The following is a 16,483-nucleotide window of genomic DNA, read 5'->3' on the forward strand; positions in this document are numbered from 1 at the left end:
AAAATATCAATTCAAAACGGTATATTGATTCAGTCCTGTATTAAATCTTTCGAAACATAAATCATAAAAATCTATTAACAAGAAATTAAGCGTACACTTTGCCCCTCTTAGGGCAAATACCATAATTATACATCCTCATATAGACAGGCTAATCCTGAGAAATTAAACATTAGTAAGATCAAGAATTAAAAATGAGTTTCTTTTAGTTAATTTTTTTGTATTTCAGGTTAAAAAGAGAGCGTAGGAGTACATTAGGAGTTACCCTTATTCAAAACAAGCCTAAAAAACAACTTGGTTTAGCAATATTTTGGGCAGGCGATTTTTTCGAAAAATCGCACTAAATTCGAACAATCATGTTTAAAATAGTGGCGACGTGAATTTATCAAATCGCCTCAAAGTCGCCGGTAGTTTACATGAGCGATTTATGACCGCACGTCAATCGCAAGAATCTCAGTGCAAATCGCGCTGAAAATGGCCGAAAACATCGCCTGTTCAAACGGGCCTTTACTTTGAAATCAGCGCCAGCTTTGTGACATTAAAAATTTTTTCTGAGTGCACTGTAAAAAAAGCTCGGTATCTTAGAGTACGGTTTAACGTCGGACTCTCCACATGAAGGCGAGTAAAAACAATGAATAAGCCAGGCAATCGTCTTTTTTAGTCATTATGTTCGGCTCGTGTCGAAGTTCGACGTTTGACCTTAGTTTACAAACTCAATAACTCTTCTGATAGGTGAGAAATTTGGTTTCACTTCTCTTGTTCTTCATATAAAAAGCAATGACTACAATCAGCATTAAAATGAACAGAACAGCAAACACTACTGTCAGAGCTGTGAGGGTCTTCACCATTTTGTCTAAAATAAAATAAAAACAATGTTAGGACATTAAACTAATTACGGAGAGACTGAAATAAATAAATTTTTTTTTTTTTCAGTTTTAAAGCCGTCACTTTTCGCTACTAGTGCATGGTCTATCACTAATATACCACTAGTAGCTCAGCCAATCAGAGCGCAGTATTCGTGATAGACCCCAGTAAGCTTTATATTAATATGTGTTACTCTCGTAAGACAACGGGAAGATTTACTTATTAGATTAATATTATCGAATAAAAATCAAGTACCAGGAGGATTGTGAATAATACGCCACTGATGACAGTCATGACAATGATGGCTACCTTGGAGCAACCTGTTGGAATAGTGATTAGAGTAGAGTAGTTTGTTGGTTCTCTCCTGTGCTTCGAGGGTTTATTTCCGGGTAGTTCTCCGGTTTTTCCTCCCTCAACAAAAATCAACTTCTAAATTCCTATTTGATCTCGGCTTTCTTATCAATTGGGTCGCAAAACCTGACATTAAGCCGTCCACCCAGAAGTGGTTAACACAATATTAATGCTTATGGTATCACATCGGTGGTCTAAGCTTGTAAGGTGTCGTCCTCTCACTAATTCAAGAGTGGAAAGGGGCCCACGTTCGAGTCCTGGTAGGGTATTTCTCCGGGTCTCCTCCCTCCGCAAAAATCAACATGCAATTTGAGAGTCGTGTTTTTGGAATATATAGAACATTCGAATGTTAGTAAGGAGTGTGCGTGGTAGTCTTTGTTTTAGGTTCGGTCCCAGATCCTTACGGGCCTTCTAGTGTAGAGGACCCATGAAGGACGGAACCTAATGACGGACGCGAAGGAGACTGCGTATGAAGATACGCGGCCAACACATTAGTTTATGGGAGGTTTCACGAGTGAAGTATTTCCGGTGGCGTATTTGGCGCCATCATAGTCATTATCACAACTCCATGCCTTGAATTCTTTCATTCTTCAAGTTACTCGTTTTTAGGCAACGTTTCTAACGATAACATTATATACACACAAGATGGCGGGCTCCCTGTGAGATGCCAGATGTATACAGGTAGCCCAAATGATCACTTATATTAACTGAATTAAAACAAACCCTGATCGTCGTTTGGTTTCTCCACTGAAGGTGTTTTTCTTTGTAGTTTTGGAATAAACTCATTCCAAAAAGCGACTTTATCTGCCACAAGTTTTTCCGTGACGGTTGGATTTGGATGCAACAGCAGAACCTTCTGATCGTTAGTCGTAAACTTAGGCCATTGGTTGGAATTTGAAGGGTTTGGATCGCTATGAAGAAAGTCAAAAATACTTAGAATCAGTTGATCATATCTCTATGTCCAAAAACACGGATTTTTTATCCAATAATTAGTTTTTTAAATCAAAGCATTCTTCCAAGACGGCAGCTACATGACGTAATTTAAGATTACTTTTTAACAGCACAATTGCTTGATCACTTGACGTCACTTCCTGCCTCGTGCGCAATGTTCATATAAGCTGAGGCACGTGATTTCAATAGTATTCTTTCTAATAATTCTTTTCTAAATTTGGGAAAGCACTAATGGTGTGCGCCGTAAATTAAATGCGTCACCTCTCACCAATGCCACGCTGTCCGTTTCCCGGGGGCCCGGTGTCGTATGTGAGTAAAGTTGTTTATTGATTTCTCCGGGTTCTCCGTTTTTCATCCCTCCTCAAAGTCGGAAACACGTCGAAATGTAACTCAATTTGGAGAACAAAACGATGGGTTTACAATTCTCAGGAGTTTGAAATTCTTTTGTTTTGTCCTCCAAATTGAGCTCCTTTGACGTCACATGCAAGGGGTATGCTCAAAGGTACTTGACCTAATTACTTTATGTTAACAAAATGACACTCAATCTTAACTTACCCAGTGGCTGCAAAATTCCCAATAAACTCTCTGTATGTTCTTCCAAACTGATCGCTTTCATTGCCAAACGTAGAGACAATTTGAGTGAACCAGCTGGAGGGTCCAAAAAGATAGAACAGATCAGCACCATGGTAAGCTCCCATCCATTCTGGTCTTGCTGTACCGTCAAACATCTTTGGCACCTTGTAATCAAACTGGTAGACGAAGGTGTTTATGTTTTTCTTGGCAAATGCTTGGGAGGCCACTAAACCAGGTACCCTGAATCCCATGTCTGTGGTTAGTTCGAACACACTCCTACGGGGAAATAACCGATAACAAAATACGATGATTTGATGAACATAATATTGTAAATTATAAAGACCGCCAGCTGATGTGAGAGAAAAATTTAACCAATCAGAATAGATAAAATTCGCAGAACTGCGTTTATGTCAAGCGGAAATAAGCCAAATATTACCTTCTAGTCTTATTGATGTTATCAACATCAGTCCAATCTGTATATTCTTGAACTATTGCTGCTACTATCTCAGGATTCTGGTCCCTCACAAAGAAGGTTCGTTGGGTGTAGTTTAGAAACTCCTCTCGTGTTAAACCATCATCTGTCTTCAAACCGTTAAACAATCCTGAAAAAAACAAATACAGGATCATCATTATGCTAAACTATATACCCAATGAAAGCGCGCGTTATTAACTTCAGTATTTACCTAAAATATCAGTAACGCGCGCTTTTATTGGTTAGCTTAGCATACGCTAGAGCTAGAATTCATAATTCTATGCGCCGAATGCGCATGGGCGAATGGACGCGAGAGATCTAGTTCAGCGAGTCATGTCTAAGAACTTCATCAGGAACCTTAAAATGTGTTTCAATTATTAAGACTATTGTTATCGTTACGGATTGGCATGTTCGGCTAACAACTCAACAATCTAGGCTAATATATCCTACTCAAACGACCTGAAGCAGTTGTTACGCGGAACTTTACATGAAAGTATCGACTTGCATAAAACCATAAGTTATGGAGCGCATATATTACTCTGTCAATTCGCTGACCAGCGGTACACATCTATAATTATATCCCATTGGCTAAGAACATCACGCCATTGCCAGCAACGTCAGTTGATGGTCGTATGACACGATCAATTGCAGTAGTTGCGGTTCAATTTTGAGGCATTTGTAATGAACCACGGTTCTCCAATATTTGCACGTAACCGTTGCAGAGATGGAAGAACTGCGCATATACCCCAATGAATCTCGCGCAGTGAAATTTTTTCAAGTGAGTATTTTTTTCATTTAACGGAGACGTTACCTGGGGCAGTTCCCATCAGCGTGCCGCCATCGTCATCGGTAAAACAAACCATCACATTTGTCTTTCTAAATTTCCCCTCAGCAATGAGATTAGTTGGTAGATCTGGGTAAGAAAAAGATTGTGGTTTTTTTTTCGCAGTGAGATGTAAAGAAATGATTCAGATGGACAAAAGGAAAAAAACGAAAAAAAAAAAAAAGCTTATGCATGACAAGAAAATAAAAAAATTCTTTGAAGCGCGTTTCACTAATAAAATATTCATCCAACTCGAATCATTTGTCTGAAGAAGAAGCATTTTGCGCAACTACTGCATTGTTTGGTAGAGAGCCACCAATATAAACCCGTATTGGCGACTCAAGATCAAAATCGCCATAATTTATAATTTTTGGACACAAAGATAAAACGGACTAGTGTACGTTCGGTTTTCCTTGGGCGACTACCACAGGCGGCCTAACAGAGTTGTCCTTCGTCCTGGTATGCTTACTCTAGATCTTACCAAGTAAAAACTCCCCGTCTACCACAGGGGAAAACCGAGCGTAGAATTCTTTAGGCACCACCTTAGACTGAGCTTGAATGATATCTTCCATTGTCTTCTGTTTGGCGCACTCCTTGAGGCTTGGCATGTCTGTGCATCCTAAGTGTTCGCCAAACTCTCTAAAGGAAATGTAATAGCTATGGGTTAATAAAGAGCAAATGTGAATATAGGCCTTGCAATGAGATAAGGGAGACTCCCAAGGGGTTGGATCCAGGTTTTGTTTTAGGGGGATGCACCATTTATGATCAGGGCATTCCGCACAAACTCAAATACCAAAGCTCAGCTCTTCTATGGGTGGGGAGGGGCTCACCCCTTGAACCCCTCCCCTAGAAGTTCACCCGTGCTCCCACTTTCAATGTAATATGTCTAAAATCTAAAATCTCTGATGCCACCCCCACATACTCCAACAAATATACCGTCACACGCTTTCTTTCAACAGAAAGCTGCGAGATATAAATTGAATTCAAAATATTTTATGTTTACGTTTTACCAGACAAGAATCTTATGTTTGCCCTTTTCTATCAAATTAGAGCATCTAAGTTATCATGACTTTAACATATGAAAAGATGATTTCTAAACTAAGCATTATTTCTAATTTTTGCTTCAAAAATTTAATAAAATCAAGTTGTCAAGCCGGACAACAAATAACTAAAATAGATATCACAATTTAATCGAAGAAAAGGTGGAGACATCGCCCCATCGATCGAATCTCTGACGTTAGAATGTCGGAAGCGGGTCGGGATCGATAACGAGGCTTCCAAGCCGATATCTTTCGAGGAACCGATATCCAGTGCAAGTTAAAATTAAAGAACCTGTTTCTTGAGATATTTTACTCAATAATTCTAAAAGCTAGCCATTTTGTGATACTACACAAGTTAGATAGGAATTATACATCATTCGGGACAAGTTTTCTGGAAGTTTTTTGAAGAACAAAGGCGTACCATCGGCTAGAATCGAGACGACCAAGCTTCAGCTCGTCGAAGAACTAGAAATTCTTATACCACATGGACGTTCTCCTGCAATTTGAACAGAAAAGCTTCGAAAAAATGGCGAATGGCTATTTCGTCTGTGAAGTAAGTATTTCGAAGCCTAGTCATTTTTCCATTAAAAAGTATTGGAAAGTGGAACCTCGAGCTAAATAAGAAAGAAATATTTGCTTACCAAGCAGTTACACTTCGAGACGTCCATGTTTGAATAGTTTCCCGCCAATTTGAATATGGTAATTACGACACGCGCGGAAGGATTTTCGCGCCCTTTTTAGAACCGGAAGCGCATAGACATGCATAGCAGGAACAATGCTCCCTTTGCTTTGGAATTCCTTTTTTTGCCATTTTGTCCAAAATATCCAAGAATGCAGGAAATATTATTCCTGGAAATTATATTTTTAGAAATGTTTTTGGGACTTCTGGGGTTTCATTTGATGTTCATTGGTGACATTTGCCTATTACCCAATTTTTCAGGCACCCATCTTTTCAGATTCCTGGATCTGCCCCTGTTAGTAGTTTTTCATAGTTTTATATTTTGTTATTAATGCAAATTTTCATAATTGAATCATCCAGAGAACCAGGTAAAATGTATAAGAAGACCTCTTGATTTCTTGCTTCCATTGATTCAATTTCCAACATTCTCATGAGTGAGTTGGTATGACAGAAACCATTAGTCTAGATATCTTGGGCTATCACTTTGCTGGTTGTATGATAGGCCATGTTAATATCTTAAAATTCAGACTTGACTGCAAGGCATTAGTAGTATGGTAGAAACATGTGGATCACCAAATATACATTTATTGGTTGGAATAAAATAATGTATGTTCCTACCTTTTGGTAATTAATTTTGGTAGAAATGCTAGCTAGTTCACCACTCAACAACATTATAATCTACAGCACTATATCTTTATGCAATTTTGAACATTTTATTTAAGAGAGCCTTGGTATTGTGCTAGAATTTTTATACCTTGAACTTAGCCTATTATGATAAAATAATTAATGAAATAATTAATAATAATAAATTATTATCATTATCAACATTGAATACAATACCTGGCAACTTGTAATGCCTCCTCTGGTTTCTGCACTGCTAGGATCATGTTGGCATACCCACTCATGATAATCACATTCTTGAAGAGACCTTCAGTCAAGGGAGACAGCATTAAAGTTGACACAGCAATACCACCTGCTGATTGGCCAATGAGTGTGACTTGGTCAGGATTGCCACCAAAACTGAAACGAAAATGTTATGTAAGTAATGTGTTATGTCTGCATATCATTAATGTGTTGTTCCAGAAAATATCCATACCACACCACACCATGGAGGAAATTGGAAATTCCCAGGGGTTGGGGGTTAGAGGAAAAACAAAATTAGAAGGTTTATATGGAGAAAATCGGAAATTCCAGAGGGCTGGGGAGACCTTCCTTAAATTTCCACAAAAGGTCAAAAAATAATCTAATGCTAGTTCTAAAATATTAACCACTCTTTTCATTGCTACACACTGATTGAGAAAACAGTCGCCACAGGGAAATAGGTCAATACACTGCCGCCAATCAAATAAATTGGTCCGTACTTTTATATTCTCCGATTGACAGCAGTGTATTGCCCTATTTCCCTGTTACAGTTGTTTCAATCAGCACATAGCAGTGAAAAGAGTGGTAATGGTGAGTTTTGCCCTTTAACTAAGGATAAAAATCTAATTTATTTTTGACATTTTATGAATACACGCAAAAAAACCTTGATGTTATGTTTACTTATAAGTGTTAGGTGTGTGTAATGTTTATTGATAGATTATAAAAGTTTTGATAAAATAATAACTGAGCTGCTTTTGTTAATAAAAATCCATCATTATATCTGATCAAAGACAAAAGCATGCATCAACCAAAACTTCCGTCATAATTTGATAGCAATTGGCTTGAGCACCATATGGTAAATAAGGATAAGAGTAAAGCATAAACAGTCAACTGGCATGAGTAAAGTAAATGCCTCGAGCTGATATGGCATGTTTTTGCTTGATGGAAAAGTTAAATATCCATTTCTACACGAAAGTTCGTTATAGAAAATTTGAAAATAATTTCATTTTGGTATCCAGTTGTGTTCTTCGAAATTTGCATCTTATAAACAATATAACCTGGCAGGATGGCCTTTCCCTATAAAATTATTCACATTTGCAGTGGTTTAATAGAGAGGCTCGTCCAACAAATTGAGTTTCTAACCCACCTTTTAATGTTTCTTTTGGTCCATTGTAATGCCTCCACCATATCAAACATCCCAAGGTTTCCTGATAGATCTTTAGTACCGGTACTAAGCCATGCAAATGATCCCACACGATACTGAGATGCAACGACAATCACGTTTCTCTCAGTTGCTAATACACTACCATCGTACATGGCTGAAAATCCGAACATGTAACCTCCTCCGTGTATCCAGTGAAGGACGGGAAGATTCGAGTTCTCGTTCGCTGATGCTGGTGCATATACACTAATAGTAAGGCAGTCTTCATCCGGCTTCATTGTAGGAGGAAGACCAGGGATGAGAAACTGGGGGCACATGTTGCCGTGTTCTGTGGCATTGATCGGTGTTGTCCATGTCTTTGGTGATGTAGGTCGCTCGAATCGTTTTGCTTGAGCGAAGGGAAATGCGAGGTAGCTGCTTGCTTCCATGCCGTTTTGAAGTAAGGTTATTTTCCCTCGCACAGGACCATATTCAGTTGTAACCACTTTAGTGAAGTTGACTTCTTGTGCAAGGGTAACACTTACGAAGACTACAAGACACTTTACAAGGTTAAAGATACTCATCTCTCCTTCTAAAAAGTATCTTGATTTTACTACGGGATAGAAAGGCTAGAACTAGAAAAGCTATAAAAGCAAACAAATGCTTAGTGATGCAAGCTGCTACATTTAGCTACCAGTATTGTCACGCAAAAATTTTTTACCTCGTCACGCCATTATTTCATGATGTAATTTCATGACGTAATTTCATGGCGCTACTCCGTTCATATGGGACTTTCGTGCGGGAGGTCGTGGTTCGAGTCCCGTCGGGAACACCACTCGGGGACCTAAAATAACTAAGGAGAAAGTGCTGCCATTGTAATTACAGCTACAAATAGTTAGACCTTCTCGTGGCTCGGATGACCACGTCATGGCTGTCACGTTTACTTTAAGAAAACCTAGCCGTAGTGACCACACTTTGCATTTATTAATTGGTCGATCGTGGGATGGCTTAATGGCTAAAATGTCCAACCAGTTTGAACTATATCAGTTACCAATACTTTGGTCTTGCCCTGGGGTATGCCGAGAAACGAGCGACAGAATTTGACCCCTGGGTTTTCGAGGATGGGGTACGCAGGATAAACCGACTAATTGCTAGGCCTCGTAGTTCAACATTTGCACCTTCAACTCAGTCCTCCAGATCATGTAATCATGAAATCCATGCCCTGGATCAACTATTGTCATTTGCTATGCAGTACTGATTATATATGGAACAACGAAGAGTGTTTTTGGAAGCTAGCCTCCTTTTCCTCGAAAGGAGGCAACGTCAAAATTTGGCTACGCGTACGAGACAATTATAGAACAGGTATGATCATTTCTTTTTTATTATTTCATACTTTCATTTTTTTAACTTTGTTTGGTAATGATGACCGTGAAGTCATTTCTGCCGTGCATTGATGGCACATGATATATAGTTTCTTGGAAATATGATATCTTCATATATCTTTAATCGTTATTTTCATATTCAGTGATTTCACATCAAGTATTTTTTAACGCCACTCCTACTATTTTCTATATACATTGGCCTTAAATATTTCCTAATTATTTTAAATGAATGAAATAGTTGGACGAAAATTAAACTGCATTATTTTCTCTTTATTCATGGACCTAGTCTTCTATTCCCCGAAGCTGTTCTTAGTTCTTAGTGGCGTTGCGTGACGACACTACGAACGACTGTGGCGAGACTATCAGGTCCTAGTCTGTTTTCTGTGTTTCACCATAATTCCGCGTAGACTACTAACTATGGCTACACGGCAGTCACGTTGAGCATGACAAAACCCATAGAAGTTTTCCCTTTCAAAAATGAAATATTTGGAAATGCAAAAACACTACATTTTTCTGCACTCAGTGCTGCTGCGAAATGCCACTACTTTACTTCAGCGAAGCAAAAAATAACTGGACATTAGTTTACAATTTTAAACCAATAAATGTCACCCACTATAGGTAAGATTTCCTTCTTGTACTGTAGTTCTGGACTTGAACCAGGATTGTTGTACACTGTTAATCCCTGGAACATGAATGTCTCGTACCCAGGTTTGCTCGGAATGACGTGACGGGTGAACGTCGCTTTCGTTTCTGAAAACAAAGAATTACTAACATGTATAATGTACTTTAGGGTGTGGATTCAATTGTTAATTTGAAATATACTAAGCAAGGATTCGTTTACTTTTTCATTTTCATTTGTTCAGGAGGAAGAGGGGATCATTTTCGAATTCGTACAATACCGGTGTGTTCCTTGATTACAGATTCATTTGTTCAGACTTTGCCTCATTTCGGCGTCAAAATATTCACGAATACCATGTAAAGTAAAGAATGCACAACTTTAACAATACATTGATTCACATCACTATGTAGCATGCAAAACCGTCGTCCTGAAAAGCCACATGCCTCGACTTGAAGCAATTGTTTAAAGACAACTTTAATATCTGCCAATATTATTTTTTTGTCTTAAGCCAACTAATAATAATAACTTACTGAACTCTGCGGTATCTTCGTACGCCTTAATTATGAGGTAGTCGTTTACTGCAACAACATAATGTCTGGGATGTCCATCCAGTTCGAACGATACGTTACCAGTACTTGGGTCTAGTCCTGGGGTGTGCACGATAAACTGATCATGACTATCTGTTGGGGCTGTGCCTCGTAGTTCGACATTTGCACCATCAACTCCTCCAGAAGTGACTACTGTCCAGTTATTGTCATGAATGTGGTTTGAAGGATCACTTGTTGTTATTACACAACGAGATACGCCATTTGACATTTCATCTGTTATAGTTTGACAAGAGACATATACATGGAAACGTCTTAAATTGATGTTTATAATTTCGTATTTTTTTTCTACTTTGCTTATTAAAGCGAGAAATAAAAATTTAAAGATTGATCCAATCTTTCACTGAGCCTCGACACGACATCAGAGAAAAGTTAAATACAAAAAAGATATAGTTGTTTGGTTATTGCATTATTTTCTATAACTATTTCATGATTTATCTTGTACAAATGTTGAATATTAGGCATTCCGAGGTTGAGGAAAAAACTGAGTCGAGTTGATATTGCAGTGTATTGTGGGGTTGTTTTAGGGAACATATTTCCAAGTGTTAGAGATATCGGGGGAATGTCTATTTTACCACCATACGATACGCTTGTTAGAGCTAGTTGACAAATGTTCACTCGTATCTGTTTCAAGTTTAATTCGTGGATCAAGTTCAAACTGGTTCAAGCTAGTACAAGGTTCGCTAAAATGTAACAATAATTCCTAAATTAGCCTACATTTTTGGGGAAATATTTACACTTAAACAGTATATATGTTTAGAATTTATTGTACTTACATCTGGTGGCGAATCACGCATCTAAGTTAGTCTTCATGGCAAAATTATCGTTGGCTCGTAAGCACGTGCATGTCGTTTCATTAAGAATTAAGCGAGTGTCTTTTATTGCATAAGGCTAGATCAAGTTTCATTGCTATGTTTAATCATTAATTTCTGGTAAATCATGGGGTCAAGGAAATCGTAAGAAACAAACAAAACGAATAAATGTATGTAAAAGTTAACTATTCTCAACACCAAGATGGTGTCTATTTCGTGCCCTAAAACAGCCCCACAATGCACTGCAATACTAACTCGACCCAGTTTTACCTCAACCTCAAAATGGCTTATATCATTTACACAAGATAAATCATGAAATAAATATAGAATATATAGAAATAGTTATAATGCTACTACAGCATTGTGAGGTTGGTTGGTTGGGCGAGCTTCGAAGTCTTCTTAGCCCGGGGTTCTCAGTACCCGATTAAACTCACCTGATTTCCCTTGATTCGCAAAAAAAGCAGGCAAATAATTTTCATTCTAAACAGAGAAAAAGACGAAAAAAGTAAAATATAATCAGTAAGGAAGAAGCAAAACAAGCCAGCAGCTATTTTTCTCGTGCGAAACATGCGTTTTATTAAGCCTTAAAATCTAAGGAAATAAAATCTTAGGAACCAGAATCTACAGTCGCACATTCTCTTAATAAGCCTGAAGCGAGATGACGTTTTACCCCCGACTCTAGACCATAATAGTTTTTAAAATTCTTTCATATTAAAATTTTTGATTCCTTGGAGAATATAAGAACAATAGTCATAATTAAAGAACAAAAGCAGTGTGAAAAGGATTAAGGTCTAGAGACGGGGGTAAAACGTCATCTCGCTTCAGGCTTATTGAAAATTTAAGTAGGCGAGGTGAATGGGTCAACACTACACGCCTTTTCGGATTTCCATAAAACATGATGCATTGTAGTCTAGGGCTTAGCCTACTAACAACACCATATAAGGCATGATGAATCGCGTATGACTGGTAAACAAATAAGGCAAATTTAGCCGTACCGTACCTTATCTTAGCTTTAACTTAGCGTTTTTATTGAATAAATACTGGAAGGCAATGTGAAGCCATTTCAATGTTACGGCATGTCGTACCGTGTATGTGCTGTACCGTATGTTTCCCTCTCGTACGATTACCATTCTTATGGGAAGTCATTTCATTCTGGGGCGGATCCAGGATTTTGTACAGGGAGGGGTGCACCCTTGTCAGCATGTAGTACCGTGTACTTATTGTAGTCAGTACAATATGTTTCCCACTCATACAAGAACCACAGTAATTAACATGTTTACCTCAAAGTAATAGTGATCGTAGCCTTGTCTTGCTACCAGAAGATTGCTATGGTCGTTGTGATCACTTGACAACAGATAACACTTCAATAAATATGGCACCTTTTCTCCAAGACTCGTGTCAAAAGACAGGCACTCTTTCTCCCGCATGCATTTTAACATGCAGTCTAATTCCGATTCAACGGTTGTGTTTTCTACTATGTCTACAAGTAGCTGATGGTTTTCGATCTTCCCTGCGAACTTAGATGTGTCATTACCAAGAGTTATTTGGTTTCCTTTGGCGGAGAGATTTACGACTGTATTTTTGTAGAAAAGCACGGCAAATAAAGTGTAGAGAACAGTATGGAGTCCATTCATGGCTGCGTACACCTTCAAGATGAATGAAATACTTGGTTAATTTATTTATCCACTCATCCACAACACTTCCATTATTATTTGTGCTAATAATGTGTCGAAATCATCCTACTGTTGAAGTTCGTAGAGATTTAACACCAGCTTGCCTCTCAAAGTAGGCCCCTTATGAAATAACCTTGAATGGGAGGCAAACGGGAAAATACAAAAGAAAAAAACCCCTTCAAAAAAATTTTCGATGGGATTTGTGCCAATTAATCTTTTGCATTTTCCTTTTAGTCTAGCGCCCAAGGTTGTGCTTTAAAGATTTCATAAGTAGGCCCCTCATAAAATAACCTTGAATGGGAGGCTAACGGGAAAATACAAAAGAAAAAAACCCTTCAAAAAAATTTTCGATGGGATTTGTGCCAATTAATTCTTTTGCATTTTCCTTTTAGTCTAGTTTAGTCTAACTAGATTTCAAAGGAATATATAGGTTGCTTAACAAGATAAATGCTAAACCATGCGGAGAATTATTGACTTGAGTACTTTAGCAAGTACATAACTCACCTTTGTACAATCACCTGATGAAAAATAACCCTTTTTAAATCCAAGCTCCTTCCATCAGCGTTCGCAACTGCGTTCGTTCGCAATAAATCCTATTACTGTATGAAATAGCCAGAGAAAACGACTACTGATAGATATAGATTCGGCTTTAATGACTAAAAACCTATTTAAAAAGTATTTTTAAGCGAATCCCGATATCAATCTTATATTTACGAATAGGATATGAAGAAAGAAGCCGATGGCGTGAGGGAATAAACAAGATTTGAATCGCTATTGAGTTCGGTAAACAACGCCCCATCTTTCTGTGCTTTACTGTCCGCTAGTATTGATCCAAGTGCGCACATGAGACATTTTCAATGGATGTGACGTCGTTAGCGCGGCAAAAATCCTGACATCTCCCGAGAAATATTTATTCAGGATCTTCAAACTTTGAAGTGAGTTGATGGAGTTGATGAAGTTTCAATTTAAACGGGTATTTTTCGAATCAGATAGTTCTATCCTTGAAAAATTTTATTAAACTTGAATACACAAAAAATTATATTTTTCATGTCTTTATTCAAAAAGTTTTCTCTTTTTAAGTTCATACCAACCATGTTTGTTTATCATTTTTTATTCACTGATTCTTGCTCTCTATTTATTTGATATTGTTGATTTAATATCCAAAATGAAAATCTAGTTTTCTTTGCTTGATGCGTGTTTGTGTACCCAAGGAAATGATCCCTGAAGTTTCCTTGCTGAAGGTGGCTGACTACTTTTGAACGTTCGAATTGAGCCCACGATGTGCGCGCCTCAAAAACCGCTGAATAATTTTCACGATTTTATTGAAGAACCATACACGTTTTGAACTTCAAGACGGCAAAACCCTCAAATTTTGCACGGGGCTCTATACTTTTTTTTGTTATTTTTCGGAATAACAGGTAATATCCCATTATTTTTCAAAGTTAAAATGTAGAAAATCGTTCTGTTTGTTTTGTGCTCAGTTTTTACGATAACTTGCACACCGTGGAACCTGTACAAAAAAAGGTTTTTCATTGTCTTCAATAGTTTATTAAAACAACTTTTATTAGTATTTTATAAATATAGTGTAAGTTACGTGTTCGGAGAAAATTACTCATGTTTCTTCCTTAGTTTCGGTTTTATGATTTTTTTGTACAGAGCTTGATTTTTGCAATTTTTCTTCGAAAATTGTACAAACGCATGTCATTCCGGAGTGATTATCTCAAAAACAAGCTCAGGACACCCCAATTTTCTTTGCATTTTTGAAATCGGCATTAAATTTCAGGATAAAGAATTTTCAATTTTCTGTTTATTATTTACCAAAGTAGTCAGCCAACTTAACGTCAAAATTGTTATAACAAGATAGGATTACCAAAGTTAGTTGTACTGTATATACTGTAGTCTGAGAAGAGAGATCTTAAACTGGGCAGGTGTTGAAGAGATGAAGATTTGAATTAACTGAGACTCGGAGATCCATCTATCCGTACGTCCATCCGTCCATCCACCCACCCGTCCATCCGGGATCCATCCATCCATCCCTTCCTACCTCCCTCTATTCATTTGATATTCATTCATTCTTAGTATTTGTTTTGATAATTTGCCGAGCCTTAAAGGCGCCGACACACCGCGTAACATTGCGCGCAATATTGCAGGCAAAGTTGTGAAGTAGAATCGTTTTGTAATTTGAAGATAATAAAAAGGAAAATCGAACAAGGAATCAATCATTCATGACAGAATGACACGTGGACCTCGAATTAATGGAAAAAAACCATTACTGACTGGTTTATGAATTAACGGTAAAAGGTATTAATTCATTCTATCTTCTTTAGCCGTACACCTGCTTTCATAATTCTTAGTCTTTTAAAAGATTTTGGCTGAGAAAGACAAATCGTGACCAAACGCACGTTTGGCCAAATGGCCCGTGCGGAATCTCGTGCATTAACCACTTAAACCGGGGCTTACTTAAAATCTAGTTCTTTCTATTTTAAGTGCAGTCTAAGTTTCTCGTTGAACGTAGACGATAATGGTATAAACAATGAAAATGAAAGAAAATGAAATGGATAAAAGTTGAAATGTAAACAAAAATATTGTGCGTGACAAGCGAAGCATATCTCGGAAGCAGGTTATATGTGAAACGTTTTATACTTGCGCATGCGCAGAACGACTGTATTTCTGTTCGGATTTTACTTTACAGTACTCATATTTCTCTAAGGTACGGGTATCTAGACAATGTTGTTGTCGTGCACTAAAAGGGTCATAAAAACGCTGGAAAAGGCTCTCTATTATTCATTATTTATTTTATAAAATCTTTTGCTGGGTATTTTAATATTTACACTTGTGTATTACTCGTTACATTGTATATTATTTTAATGTCCTGACAAGGTTCATAGTAATTCGTGTCTATGGGAGATTTTTAAATGAGTTACAAACATGGCCTTCATGATAATTGAAATTCATCCATCGAAACTGATAATGAAATATTGACGTTAGTCCCCGTTTATCAAGTATAATGGTGTTTTGATAAGCGCCAAGTCTTGACATCAAAAACTGATTCCCTAAAACCTCTTAAAGATAATAAAATTCAGTAGAAATTTGAATAACTTCTTATTCAGCTTTGAGATGCAATCCATTATTCTTGATTAGCTTTCCTATAGTAATCGAACTTTTTTCGCCGAAAGTAAGCGATTTCAAGTTTTTCTGTTTGATTTTCAAATCTTTCTTTCATGATTTTTCTTTCTTTTTTTTTTGTCTGGGTATTTTGCGTGACTTATCTTGTAATTATAAAATAATTTGTCAAAGTCTGATATCACAATCGATAAAAAGATTTCGCCAGAGGAAGTAAATTCGCCATCAAATAAAACTTGTTGATTGGACATGTGCTTTATCTCGCGCTCTGATTGGTTCATAGCGAAAAGCCATTTGAGTGGCACAGATTCCTTTTTCCTTTAGTTTCTCACTCATAAGAAGCTTAGTACCTGTTCTTATTAATCTCATGATGTTAGTAAAATCGTAGACAATTATCAAATAATATGATATATAGAATTCATAATTCTTGTATTGTCCAAAGTGGACGATAAAAAACAAGAAAATAAGCAAAAAAAAAAAAACATATACAAAATAGAAACAAAGGAGCAAAAACACG

General features: G+C 37.3%; 2 protein-coding genes and 1 long non-coding RNA gene across 4 annotated transcripts; all 3 read right to left on the reverse strand.

Annotated features, from left to right (window-relative positions):
* Positions 1-22: 22 nt before the first annotated feature.
* Positions 23-8,460, reverse strand: LOC116293565 (cholinesterase). 2 transcript variants are annotated; one of them, XM_031701004.2, is made up of 9 exons: positions 7,759-8,460; positions 6,591-6,770; positions 4,513-4,670; positions 4,020-4,121; positions 3,173-3,338; positions 2,719-3,012; positions 1,936-2,123; positions 1,117-1,181; positions 646-850 (listed from the first exon to the last, which is right to left on the reverse strand). In XM_031701004.2, exons 1-9 carry the CDS (start codon positions 8,334-8,336, stop codon positions 839-841), a joined length of 1,743 nt encoding a protein of 580 aa, XP_031556864.2. In that variant the 5' UTR covers positions 8,337-8,460; the 3' UTR covers positions 646-838. The 2 variants fall into 2 exon arrangements, with proteins under 2 accessions (XP_031556863.2, XP_031556864.2); XM_031701003.2 differs by lacking the exon at positions 1,117-1,181 and having other exon boundaries at positions 23-850.
* Positions 8,461-9,127: 667 nt separating this feature from the next.
* Positions 9,128-13,597, reverse strand: LOC116293567 (uncharacterized). Its single transcript, XM_031701007.2, has 5 exons — positions 13,348-13,597; positions 12,451-12,816; positions 11,605-11,650; positions 10,284-10,574; positions 9,128-9,884 (listed from the first exon to the last, which is right to left on the reverse strand). Exons 2-5 carry the CDS (start codon positions 12,802-12,804, stop codon positions 9,712-9,714), a joined length of 864 nt encoding a protein of 287 aa, XP_031556867.1. The 5' UTR covers positions 12,805-12,816; positions 13,348-13,597; the 3' UTR covers positions 9,128-9,711.
* LOC116293570 (uncharacterized) lies at positions 10,977-11,415 on the reverse strand. The gene is made up of 2 exons (XR_004196826.2): positions 11,135-11,415; positions 10,977-11,041 (listed from the first exon to the last, which is right to left on the reverse strand). It is a non-coding gene; the product is annotated as an uncharacterized LOC116293570 (long non-coding RNA).
* Positions 13,598-16,483: the final 2,886 nt, after the last annotated feature.

The sequence above is a fragment of the Actinia tenebrosa genome, unplaced genomic scaffold (genome assembly GCF_029948245.1).
Source record: "Actinia tenebrosa isolate PJP-AT-01 unplaced genomic scaffold, QUT_ActTen_1.0 PGA_scaffold1__47_contigs__length_23844297, whole genome shotgun sequence".
NCBI classification, from domain to species: Eukaryota; Metazoa; Cnidaria; class Anthozoa; order Actiniaria; family Actiniidae; genus Actinia; species Actinia tenebrosa.